Here is a 12,405-nt window from a genome sequence, read left to right as displayed (position 1 = left end):
CAAATTACCTTTGAGATGTCACATAGCCAAATCTGATTGGCTGTGTGGCATTGTGACATCATCATACTGACAGTGTGATCCCCAGTTGATCAAAGAAAAGGAACAAGCTGCAAATATCAATGAAGAAGTTTAATAAGGGAGAGGGATATTTTGGTCAGTTCTAGCCAAAAATGTTCACATACGAACACTGGGTGCAGTCCTATTCCTATATGTTACATTTTTAATCTATTGCAAACATTTCATTCTGTACAAGCATTTCCTTCAAACTGAGTATAAAATATTAATGAGAAAAATATTCTGATTAATAATTTCTCCTGGATTAAAAATATTATCCTAGTAATTTTTACTAGGAGAAATGAGAGCAATTAATCGGAATATCTGTGTCCAACATAAGAAAATGTTGGAGAGAATGTTAATGATTTGGTGTACCTCCCTGAACCAGTGAAAATAGACATGAGCCCATCTGTAGTTTCTTTGTTTCAGCTTTGGGTGGGCATGCCTGCTTGGTATGTTGCAGCCTGCAGAGCCAACGTAAAGAGTGGTGCCATCATGTCTGCCTTATCCGATACAGAGATACAGAGAGAGATTGGCATCAGCAATGCCCTTCACCGGTTAAAACTGCGTTTGGCCATTCAAGAAATGGTGTCTCTTACAAGCCCTTCAGCTCCTCCTACCTCAAGAACAGTAAGTATTTCATGTTACATTTTTGAGATCTTCCCAAAATGATACAGAGCTGATGTTACTAATTTCCCTTACCATATGAAGGGCTAGAACCCAAATCTCAAAGCCTTTCAGTAAAACATAAAGGCATGGATGATAGTAAGCAACAAGCATTCTGATGAAGACCTGTTTCCCATCTCTTCTCAAAGAGGGCATAATTAAGTCCTATGCTTTGTTAGGTTCTTAAAATAAATTGAAAGCGGTGCTTGTGTGTCATGCAGTTCCAATGATCAGTGGAATAGCCTGAATCTAGGTCACCAGCTCTATTGGCTTTATTTGAAGAGAACTTTGTTCTCCCCCAAACTCATGTACTTGCTTAGACTTCTTGCTTGCCAAAATTCATGTATTTGGTCTCTAATTTCCCCTCATTGCTCTAAAGCAGGGGTCCCCAACATGATGCCCGTGGGCTCCATGGTGCCCACCATCATTCACCTTTCTTGTGCCTACCAAGTGGTCTTAGTAACTGGGTATGGACAGGTGCAGCTTTTGACCAGCAAGGCTTCTGAGTGGCCATTGGAGATTTGATTGCCCATGCAGATTTTTTTAAAGGTTGCTTTGGCAGCTGCTACCACAACAAAAGGATCTTCACTATGTGGCCGAAGATAAGCTGTCAGCCATTTTGTGGATGGCGTTGCCTCCCATGGTGGCCATTTTATAATTGTGCTCACCATGCTATGTCTAAATTCCAAAGCTTCTGCAGACTCCAAAAAGAACTCTGATCTATAGGGAAGAGGAGTTTAATCAGGACAAGGCAGTAATATTGGGCAGGCAAGTGGAGTGGCCAATAATTAGAAGCACTAAAGAATGTAAGGCTGAGCAAGCATTGCACAAGAAAGAAACTGAGGAAACAAAAACAGAGGCTGTAATTGCAGTCATGAAGTTCGAGGAGGCTTCCATCATATCTATTCCTTTGAAATGTTACAGATAATCTGTCCCTGCCACCAGGGACATTCATTCAAAGCATCAGAAATTATTATGCTGAGGGTCTTTGTCTTGAGGGTAAATTGGGATGACTTTTCATAGCATCTTGAAACAAAAGTTGGATAGCTGACTAGTTAAAATGCTTGAATGAAAAGTTCCTTCCTCATTTGTTCACATGTCTGATCTTCCTCCTTAGTCATCTGGAAATGTCTGGGTCACACACGAAGAGATGGAAACTATGGCAACTTCAACCAAAACGGTACGTTTCCTTTAAATAATAATGGTTCAATATCCATTTCATCCTCAGCAAACTTGTCAGGAATTACATTTCACTTTAAAAAACTTTTTGAAAATTAATACTGTTATACTATAGCATACGCACAGTAAGAAGCTGTTGTAACTCTGGCCAAATGACTTACTTGCATGAATAAGAAATTTCTTCTTGTTCAGGGCCTGCAAGTGTTGAGCTTCAAGTCAGTAGTAGCAATTGTTTCTTTTTCAATTTGGATACAAATGACCTAATTAATAGCCAGGTGGGCTTCCCACAGGTCGGGGACCACCAATGTCGGAAAATATTTATACATGCCATAGCTCTTCCTAACCATGTCACAACATCTTCTTTCCCAACCCTATACCTCACACTAAACCTACCAACTCCCTATCTGGACCCATACGTAAGCTAACCCTAACCTGAGAATTTAAGCTAAAATTAGTCCCTATATTTTTACATATACAATAACGTCTGAAAACACTTATATATTCCACAGACTTTCCTAACCATGTCACTACATCTTCTCTTACCCCTAACACTCCCACTAAACCAACAAACGCCCCTGTTGATTCCTCTGTTGATACATTCCAAAACTGCATTTGCCTCCTTTACCACTGCATTGCACTGTCCATCCTTTCTCAACTTTTTCACTGTTGAGGATCCCCTGAAACATGCTTCAGGCCTTGAGAAACCCCAGAAATGGAGAAACCCCAGTGCAGAATACGGTTGGGAAGCATAGGTGTGTATATACCTACCTGTTGCCCCTCCCCTTTCCACCCTCTCCAAGCCCATCATTGGCCATTTTGGGAGGGGTGGGCAGGTCTACATGACCATATATGGTTATATCAGCTGATAAATGTTTAACAAACATTTTAAAACATTAAAATAATTAACCGATTCATGAAACCTTTCCAGGGCTGTCAAGAAACCCAGAGTTTCAGAAAGCCCTGGTTGAGAAAGCCTGACTTAATCTGTGCAGATACTCTGCCAGTGAGCTGTGGTCCATCCCCCAGAAATTATGTTGGACACATGCTTTTAATATAATATGTTATTACTGGCAATTAGCCCAGGGTCACATGTAGGGACGCTGTACTCCCACTACCCAGCCCTTTTGGAATAGAAGCTGTTCCTCTTTCATTAACTGTTTATCTCTGTGTTTTGAATATGCTGATGTGCCTGAACTGCAGAGAGCATGCATTTGTGTCATATCAAGCCAACTACCTTGGGGAAAATGGCCTATCTCTTTTAATAGAGGCATAATATGATAAAATGGGCAGGTGAATCTTTTCATAGCATGGAGGTAAGTAACATCTATTGAAAGGACATGTCATTTTTCTCAAAGTCCATTAGTAAAGCTTTTACATTGCTGGGGCAGATCCAGGTTACTTAACTTTAGCCTTTGGAAGCTCAGAAATGATCACAACATGATATTCCACGCTTTAATTTGATAAAGAATGAGAGTCTCAAATGGAAGCACCTCATGCATGTGATGTTATGTGTAGCCTGTATTTGCGAATCCAGTTGGTTTGTTGCATTGTCTACATTGTATCATGTTTTTGTCCTCTTAGTATCTTAGGTTTTCAGTCCATGTACGATAGTGGGTAACTGACTTTGCCTATTGTTTTGTTGACATGCTACACTGTTACATTTAGGATACTGAGGAGGGCAGTTGGGCACAGGTGAGATTCTTGCATTAACTTGTATTGTAGTCACTATATTTGGGAACACGGAGCTGTGTGAGTGAGCAGGATCCAGGAAATCTGAAGTGAGCAGTGATTCAATGAAATGTACATTACTTTGCTGTTCTGAATACGTTTCCCTAAGTTACTTCTCAAATGTGCGTAACAAAGATGGAGGATAGATTCTTGTTCTTTTCCTTTGCTGTGCCTTCTATGTAAACTTTTCATTAATCCTCTTGAAACAATATATGCATAATGTTGCCAGGTATCTAACATATATTTATAACATATATTCACATTCTTGAAAACTGCTTTCCAAACTGTAACATAGATCTTATGATTGTTGACTTCAAATGGAGTTACGTGAACATAAATGGTCTGCGAATAGCCTCTTTAAAATACTAGAACAAGTATCAGTAGTAGGAGTAGCATTTTGGGCAAGACATAGGGTTATCAGACATTTAAAGAAATGTCTTAAATTTCATCACAGAATTGTGAAACTGGGACTCAGCAATTGCTTCTGAAGAGCATGCACTCACATATTTTCTTTATTTTCACAGACACTGGCTTATGGGGATATGAACCATGAGTGGATAGGGAATGAATGGCTTCCAAGTCTGGGTCTCCCACAGTATCGCAGCTACTTCATGGAGTGTCTTGTAGATGCAAGAATGTTAGATCATCTAACTAAGAAAGATCTCAGAGTGCATCTGAAGATGGTAGACAGTTTCCATCGGTAAGAAAACTGTTTTTATACTTTATTTAAATGCTAGTAGATGAAGAGTCTTGCTGCAGTCAGTTGTCCATTTTTCTGAGGTTTTGTGGAGCCTGTTTAAATGCTTCCAGGTGATTAAAATCAACACTTTTCCTCTTTTTAAGTGAAGTACTCTGATGTGAAACATAATATAATTTTATGCACTCATCATGTATTCCTTTTGGCTTTTCTTTTTCATTCTGCATTTTGTCCCATTTTCCCTGCAGATAGGTGTTATTCCCCCACCCTCCATTCTGCATTGATTTTTCTCCCTTTAGTGTTCAGTTCTCTTTCTATTCACTGTTTCTCCAGGCTTGTTTGGGAGTGCTTTTGTTGCAATTTTCTCCCTTTTTTCATGACAAGCTGAAGTACATTCAAAAGCATAAAGTTTCCATTGGAGTTTTCCCCTCTTCCCTTTTCCTGCCCACTTTGAGATCATGCCTCTACTACTGTCAGTTTAACATCGGTACCAGGAAATGGTTTGGAACAGATCATTAAATAGCCAGTGTGTAACACTTAGAGGATAATATAGTGCTTAATAAAAGTCAACATGGATTTCTCAGGGATAAGTCCTGCCAGACTTTTTTTTTTGACTAGTTTAATAGATGCAGGAAATGCAATGGATATGGTATAGCATTATTTTGTGTAAAAGTTAGCAAAAATGTAAATGGATAAGGTCACAATCTATGTGGCTCTGAGAAAAAGGTGAAGGACCTGGGAGTGCAGATTGTGTTTGCATCAGTTCTTCCTGTTAATGGTTGTGGCTTAGGAAGAGAGAAAAATAATGCAAATAAATGACTGGCCACATCACTGATGTTATTGGGAAAGGCTTGGATTTTGGGGCCATGGTTTGTGCTATCGTGATGAGGCTCTTCTATTGGGAGATGGTTAGCACCTGACAAGGGTAGGATAAAGGATAGTTTGCAAAGAGCTTTGATTATTTAAATCCCCCATTATATCCAATGGGGGAAAGAGACATAAATTCAAAACCCAGTTTGATGACAACTGTAGATGGGAACATGGTATATTTACAAGGAATGGCACATATGCAGAGAATCATTAACTTACAGGTAAGTTCAAAAACTAAAGCCATGGGGCACACATATAAAGGATTATAATGTGTCTGCACTAATGCACAGAGTATGGAAATCAAGCAGGAAGAACTGGAAGTCCTAATAGAGAAAGGGAACTGTGATCTAATAGCAGAATTGCAGAATTTTAGGACCAAGGGGTACAACTTGTTTAAAAGGCAAAAGTAGTAGCAGTATATGGATTTATAATTGGCTGTTTGGTTGAACCCAAAAGGTGCTCATCAATGGTTCATTTTCATCTTGGAGGAAGGTGACCAGCAGTGTACCTCAGGGACAGGGTTCTGTGCTGGGGCCAGCATTGTTTAACAGTTTCATTAATGATTTGGATGAGACAACAGAGGGGACATTGATCATTTGATGATACTGAATTGGGTGGGTGGCTAATACCCCAGAGGAAAGGACTACTATTCAAGGAGATCTGGATAGATTTGAAAATTGGGACATAGCCAACAAAATAAATGTTTAGGGAGAAGTGTAAAGTATTATATTCGAGTAATAAAAATGTGATGCATAAATATAAGATAGGGGAAACCTGACTTGATTGTAGTACATGTAAAAGAGACTTAGGAGTTGTGGTGGAGAAGTTGAGAGAGTTGGGTGTGTGTAGCTTGGAGAAGAGGAGGGCAAGGGGTGATACAATAGAACACCAAATTGGGAGGAGTAGCGAACACCTCAGAAGATAAGAGATAGAGTTTGAAATCTGAACATGCTGGAAAAATGGGCAAATGGGAACAAGAAGTCCAGAGTTCTACATCTGGGTTACAACTTTCTGTTAGTTTTTCAATAGTTAATTCATTTTATTTTATTATTTTATTTATTTTTATTAATTTTATTTGTAATATAATATATATATTTTGATAATGTGATACCAGTTCAATAAGAAGTGCAGAGTTCTACATCTGGGTCACAGAAATAAGAATCATGCCTACTGGATGGGAGGGACATTTCTGGGTAGCAGTGTGTGAACAAAATGAAGAGGGTTCAGAGGAGAACAAAAAGAATTATTCGGAGCCTGGGGACCCAGCCCTATGAGGAAAGGCTGAGGGACTTGGGAATGTTCAGCCTGGAGAAAAGGACATTAAGAGGGTACAAAGGAGAATGATGAGGATGATCTAGAGCCTGGCAACCAAGTCCTGTGAAGAAAGGTTGAGGGACTTGGGAAATGTTCAGCCTGGAGAAGAGGAGGTAGAAAAGGGACATGATTACTCTCTTTAAGTATTTGAAAGGTTGTCAGAAGAGGTTTGCCAGTGGTTTTTCACTTTGTGATGCAAGTTTAGTGATCCACATTCCTTTACACCAATGAGCGGAGGGGAAAGAATCACTAAAGATGGCTACCCAAGAGTAGATACAGATTGAGGGCTTTCATTTTTCCAAAAAGAAAATGCCCATCAGAGTATATACTCCATGTTTTCCAGTGGAGGAAAGAAGGTGCAGAGTGTATACCCAGCATTCAATTTAAAGCCACTTTGAATGCAATGAAATTAAAGAATAAACTGTGCATGTAGCAAAGGCCAGTGTAGAGGTTATTAGAAGCTGAGATTGAGGCTAAAGAGGGAAGAATGGATCCTGAATGCTTACCAGTGTGACTCTACTTCTGCAATATAATCAGTACAGCGTTTTGTCAGAAATTAATTGCTATAGATATTTACCATAGTGTTAATAAGCTTCTTGGAGCCAGTTGTGACTGAAAAATGGCTTTGTATACAGAGTTTGTCTCTCATTGCACATTACTGTAAAAGTGTGAGATTCTAGCTGACCGCTCCCAATAAGCAGACCTTGTTGATGAAAATCTCTTTATTGAGGAGACAATGATACTAACATCTCAAAACCTTTGCTAAGACTAAACACCTAGGAACCGTTGTCCCTTCTTAATCTCCAGTCCCCCAGCTCCTTCTGCCTTGCCTTTTGGGCATGAAATACTCCTGATGCCATCATTTGTAGCCAGATGAGGAAGATATATTCCCACACATCAAACAGCTTTACAGCCGTAATCCCTGATGCACACACCACTACCATCAACCAGTTATATTCACAACTAAGCAATTAATTATACAGAATGAAAGGTAGATAAAAAAACAAATGGCAAAAGCTGGGATACATTGTTTTGACAAAAAGAGGATTTACATTTTGAGTGGTGCAGTTATAATGCATCAGTTAAGTCATATTCAGCTTATGAGGAAGTCTATGAAAGGTAAGTTAGAAGTAACTCTCTGTTGAAATCTTACAGAACAAGCCTGCAATATGGTATTATGTGCCTGAAGAGACTGAATTATGATAGAAAGGAACTGGAGAGAAGGCGGGAAGAGAGCCAGCATGAAATCAAAGGTAGATGTCAAAGTAGAGATCTCCTTGTGGCAAAATGCAAAAGAACCAATCTCTCATACCAAATTCTTGGTGCTATTTTTGAAATTAAGTGACCACTAGTACAAACACAATGTTTGTACTGGATTTTTGGTAGAGATTTGATGTGCACAAAATATGTGTTTAAAAAAAGTCATAATTCTGTTCCCTAAATTAACATTTTCCTCATTCATTCTTCTAGTATTCTATCTGACTTGTAGCATCCTGCTAACTTTCCCCATACAGGAGGGAATTTTCTCCATAGCTTTAAGTAGGAGCTTTATAGTTCAGGGGACAGAAAACCTCCATGGAGAATTGACCACAAGGTAGAACTTGCGTGAACAATTTCTTCACTTAGGAGGAATTGCCTTGGATGTTTGAGGTAACAGAATAGTTTTTTAGTTGGTTATCTGTCTTTTAATATGTCAAGTAAACGTTTCTGTGTCCAAAGTCTTCAATTATGCTGGCACATTTCAGGAAAGTCATAATTTATCTTGAGAATGAGGTAAGTTGGAGTATAATAGACAAAGCTTACTGCTCTTAATAAGAAGGAAGACAGTAAAGTATTTGTTTCTCTTGAGGACACTGAAGTAGAGGGTATTTTGTATTATTATGTTTCTGGGACCAAAACTAGAACATATTTAAATGTTTTTATCAAATTTAAGAAATGTATTTACATTCATTTCAACTGAGCATTGTTTTCTAGCAAAAAATGGCATCATGAATTTACCTTAAAAACGATTTTTACGCATGCATTTATTTATTGGGTTTTTATACTGCTCTCCCAATAAGCCGGCTCAGGGCAGTTTGCAACATTATATATAAAATACAATAATTATAATAAGATAAAATTAAATTTAAAGTAAGTTTAAAATCAATATAGGCAGCAACAATCCATTTTCAGAGTAGCTGGTGATGGTCTCCCCAAGGCCAAGTAATTATCTGGGGCTTCTTATGATGAGTAAGTAGGTAGGTGGGGCTTGATAGAAGTTAACTTTGGCCCCAACCAAAGGCCTGGTGGAAGAGCACCATCTTGCAGGCCTTTTGGAACTGTGCCAGTTCCGACAGGGCCTGGATATGTTCCACGAGCTCATTCCATGAGGCAGGGGCCAGGATGGAGATTGTCCTGTCCGTGTTGAGGCCAAACGTACCTCCTTGGGGCTACAAACCTCTGGCTGGCTGGTGTTAGCAGAGGGTGCAGATAGAAAGGAAGTCTCTCAGATATGCAGGACCTGGGCTGCAGATAGCCTTATGGGTAAGTACCAGTACCATAAACTTAATCTGGAATTCAATTGGGAGCTAGTGCAGCTGTTGGAATACGTGTCAAAAATGTATCCTCCAAGGTGTACCCATAAGGACGTTGGCCACTGCATTCTGGACCATTTGCAGTTTCTGGACCAAGGATAACATTAGGTCCACCTAGATCGAGTTACAGAAGTCAGTCCAGAAGTGACCATCAAATGGATGACTGTGGCTAGGTATTCCAGAGCCAAGTAGACACTAGTAGCTTGGCTTGGCAAAGGTGGAAAAATGCTAGCTGCGCTACTCTTGAAGCCTGTGCCTCCATAGTTAAGGAAGCATCAAATATCACAGCCAGATTTCTGGCTGGGGTGGCAGCTGACAGTTGGACCCCATCCAGATAGGGTAGGCAAGCTTCCTTGCTTGGTCTTTTCCTACCCAGCCACAAAGTCTCTGTCTTTGAAGGGTTGAGTTTCAGGTGAACCATCCAAGTGGCTGTCCATCAGGAGGTAAAGCTCGGTGTTATCTGCATATTGTTGGCACCCGAGCCCAAACCCCCCCAGACCAGCTGGGTAGGAGGGCACATAAAGATATTAAATAAGGTCCCGGGAAGAATCACACCTTGAGGCACCCAACAGTGGAGGTGACATTGACGCAACTGCATCTCCCCAATAACTACCCTCTGTCTGTGACCCTGGAGAATGGAAATCAGCCATTGGAGAGCTATCCCAGGTATTCTGACATCAGCAAGGTAGTGAACTAAAAGCTTATGACTGACTATGTCAAACACTACCATGAGATCCAGTAACACGTGTAGCACCAACTCACCTCAGTCTAGCTGTCTCTGAACGTCGTCCATCAGGGTGACCAGCACCGTTTCTACTCCATGGACAGGCCGGAAGCCAGATTGGGATGGATCCAAGACTGAAGCTTCATTTAGATATGCTAGCAGTTGGTCCATTAGCATTGATACAGGATTGAGGAAACCAGCAAGTCTGTGCAGTATACATCATTGTATGAAATTAATCAGCCATGCTGACAAATCAAGGACAAAGTTTAAGGCTTGGAGCCTTGTAACAAATATTTTGGTTTATAGCTTGAGGGAGAGTATTTTGCTAACAGTGACTATATTATGCTTACTGTAGTATATTGTATATACTGTAGTATACATGAAACATAGTGATACCAGTTATGGTACATAGAAAGATTTTTTAAAGCTGAACTTATATGTACAGACAATGTATGTCAAACAGGGAGTGGCACTGTGCATACCTTTATATGTTCATAGGCTCTGTTCATAGGAACTCCAGAAAAGCAACATTTCCAGTTGAGAGCCTTTGCACATATGTGCCACTGTGGGGATAAGTGCATAAGCAGGCGGTGGAGCTAGTGGGTGCAATTAGCTCCTTGCTGTAGGAAGGGGAGGGTGACACTAATCTGTGTGTGTGTCATGTGAAGGACTCTAGTTATGGTTAACAAGACAAGATGTTCTCTATCTTGGGGAATTTATAGGCACTTAAAAACTGTTCTTAATTATAGTTTTATCTGTCCTGAATGTATGGCCGCACTGTCTTCTAGATGTGTTAGTCTGGACCAATGATCAAGTCATTCACTGGATTCAGTCCATTGGGCTCAGAGAATATGCCAACAACCTCATTGAGAGTGGAGTCCATGGGGCACTTATATCTTTGGATGAGAATTTTGATCATAATAGTTTGGCACTTGTGTTACAAATACCTACTCAAAACACTCAGGTAAGAAGAAATGTCCATGAATATTTCAGGAGAAATGTCATTTATTTATTTCTTTGATTTGACTCTTGGTATCTGCCACATTATTAATAGAATTTCAGAGAACATGAAAGAAATTCAAATAATATGTGAATTGCTCTATGAAAAAATTTAAAAATTCTGTCTGTTTGGATGTGTAGCAAATTATGCCTTGAAAATATAAGGGCTTTACAAGTACTCCCACATGCCACGTTAATTTACTCCAACCACATTTCTCCTATTCTTCATTTACCTATACTTCCTTATACCAGAACCTAACCTCTAGAATCCCTGTTATCAGTCAAGATCACTAAATGGAATTCCTGAGTTCAAAGGCAGTCTAACTTAGAATACTAGATGGTGATAACAAACAGAAGAGGTTATGATGGTATAAACTTTCCAAAGTTATTTGGTTAGTCACTGTTCCAAGTAAGATATTGGCTTAGATGAAGAAATATCTCCTTATCTATGATCACAACTTGAATACAAGAGATAGGTGGAATAAGCTCCAAATATCAAATTCTTCTTTCAATTACTTTTTCTATAGAGATAATTCATTTCCCTCTCAAATTAATTACCCTCCAATTTAATTATTAAAAACATTCAAATATCACACTTATCTACTTCAGTGCTAACTTCCCATTCAGCTTTTCCCATTCAACATTACTATAAACGTTCCTTCCCTCCCCCATTCATTACTAAAAATATCTCAGACTCTCTCTTCCACTTTTGAAATGAAAGAAAATGCCTGTTTTTCTTGCCCATCTTTTAATCACAGCCACATGGGCAAAGACAGCTCTATGTCTTGAATCACACTAAATCTATGCATTAACATTGCTGTTATCTTGGCTTCCTACCTCCAGCTTTAAGAAAACAAAGTCACCCAAATTTGAAATTGAATAGTTATCCAATCAACAGCCACATGCCCACTAATGATGCCATGACTCTTCCCTCCTTCACAACCCAAGCATTAGTATTGATAGGGCACTTGAATTTCATCTGTAGAGGCAGCAGACAGTAACCTAATTTGTTCAGTTTTAGTGGCAACTTGGAACATTGATTTTGATTATACATTTGTCCTTAGGATGGCAGTTCAGCTCCCTGTGCATGATGAAGGGGCTTTACAATTGGCACTATCCATAAATGCAATTTATGAGTCCTCTACACACTTTCACACACTGAGATAAACTTTTCCTTCCAAAAAATAAAATTCTGTTCCCTCACTGACTGAACTGCCCAAATAGTGTGGTTTCTTTGTTGTATTTAATAAAGCTGACTGACAGAAGATTTGGCTTTTAACTCAGCCCTGGGACCTTAAGGGAAGATGTAAGAGCCCTCTTTACTAAAACCTTTTCAGAATGGCACTGGGAATGGTGCTAAAGTCAAACAAAATAAAAGTTTTTATTTAATATAGAGGGGAAAGTTAGATGAAATGAGGAGATAAAACTTGGTTGTAAAAAATCCGCTGTTGTACAGTTTATAGATCTTAAGTCCAGATATAGAGGTATAGAGGCTTTTCCTTTGCGTCTGAGTTCATCACACTGGCCCATTATGCACGGCCGCCGAAACGGCGATTTCGGGTCACATGGAAAACGCGGAGGGGGAAGACGCGACACATACC

At 39.5% G+C, this 12,405-nt stretch overlaps 1 protein-coding gene across 10 annotated transcripts in view; it reads left to right on the top strand.

Moving 5' to 3' along the window:
• PPFIA4 (PPFI scaffold protein A4) overlaps positions 1–12,405 on the top strand; it is a 146,379-nt gene that overhangs the window by 116,375 nt on the left and 17,599 nt on the right. For 7 of the 10 annotated variants that reach the window (XM_077335123.1, XM_077335116.1, XM_077335119.1 and 4 more), the window contains 6 exons: positions 484–684; positions 1,838–1,900; positions 3,565–3,591; positions 4,152–4,327; positions 7,664–7,761; positions 10,594–10,769. In XM_077335123.1, coding sequence (XP_077191238.1) covers positions 484–684; positions 1,838–1,900; positions 3,565–3,591; positions 4,152–4,327; positions 7,664–7,761; positions 10,594–10,769 — 741 coding nt within the window. The remainder of the gene's footprint in view (positions 1–483; positions 685–1,837; positions 1,901–3,564; positions 3,592–4,151; positions 4,328–7,663; positions 7,762–10,593; positions 10,770–12,405) is intronic. The other 3 variants (XM_077335126.1, XM_077335121.1, XM_077335125.1) reach the window with 1 other exon arrangement.

Source organism: Paroedura picta, chromosome 4, assembly GCF_049243985.1.
Source record: "Paroedura picta isolate Pp20150507F chromosome 4, Ppicta_v3.0, whole genome shotgun sequence".
Lineage (NCBI taxonomy): Eukaryota > Metazoa > Chordata > Lepidosauria > Squamata > Gekkonidae > Paroedura > Paroedura picta.
This window is presented reverse-complemented; position numbering and strand designations above follow the sequence as displayed.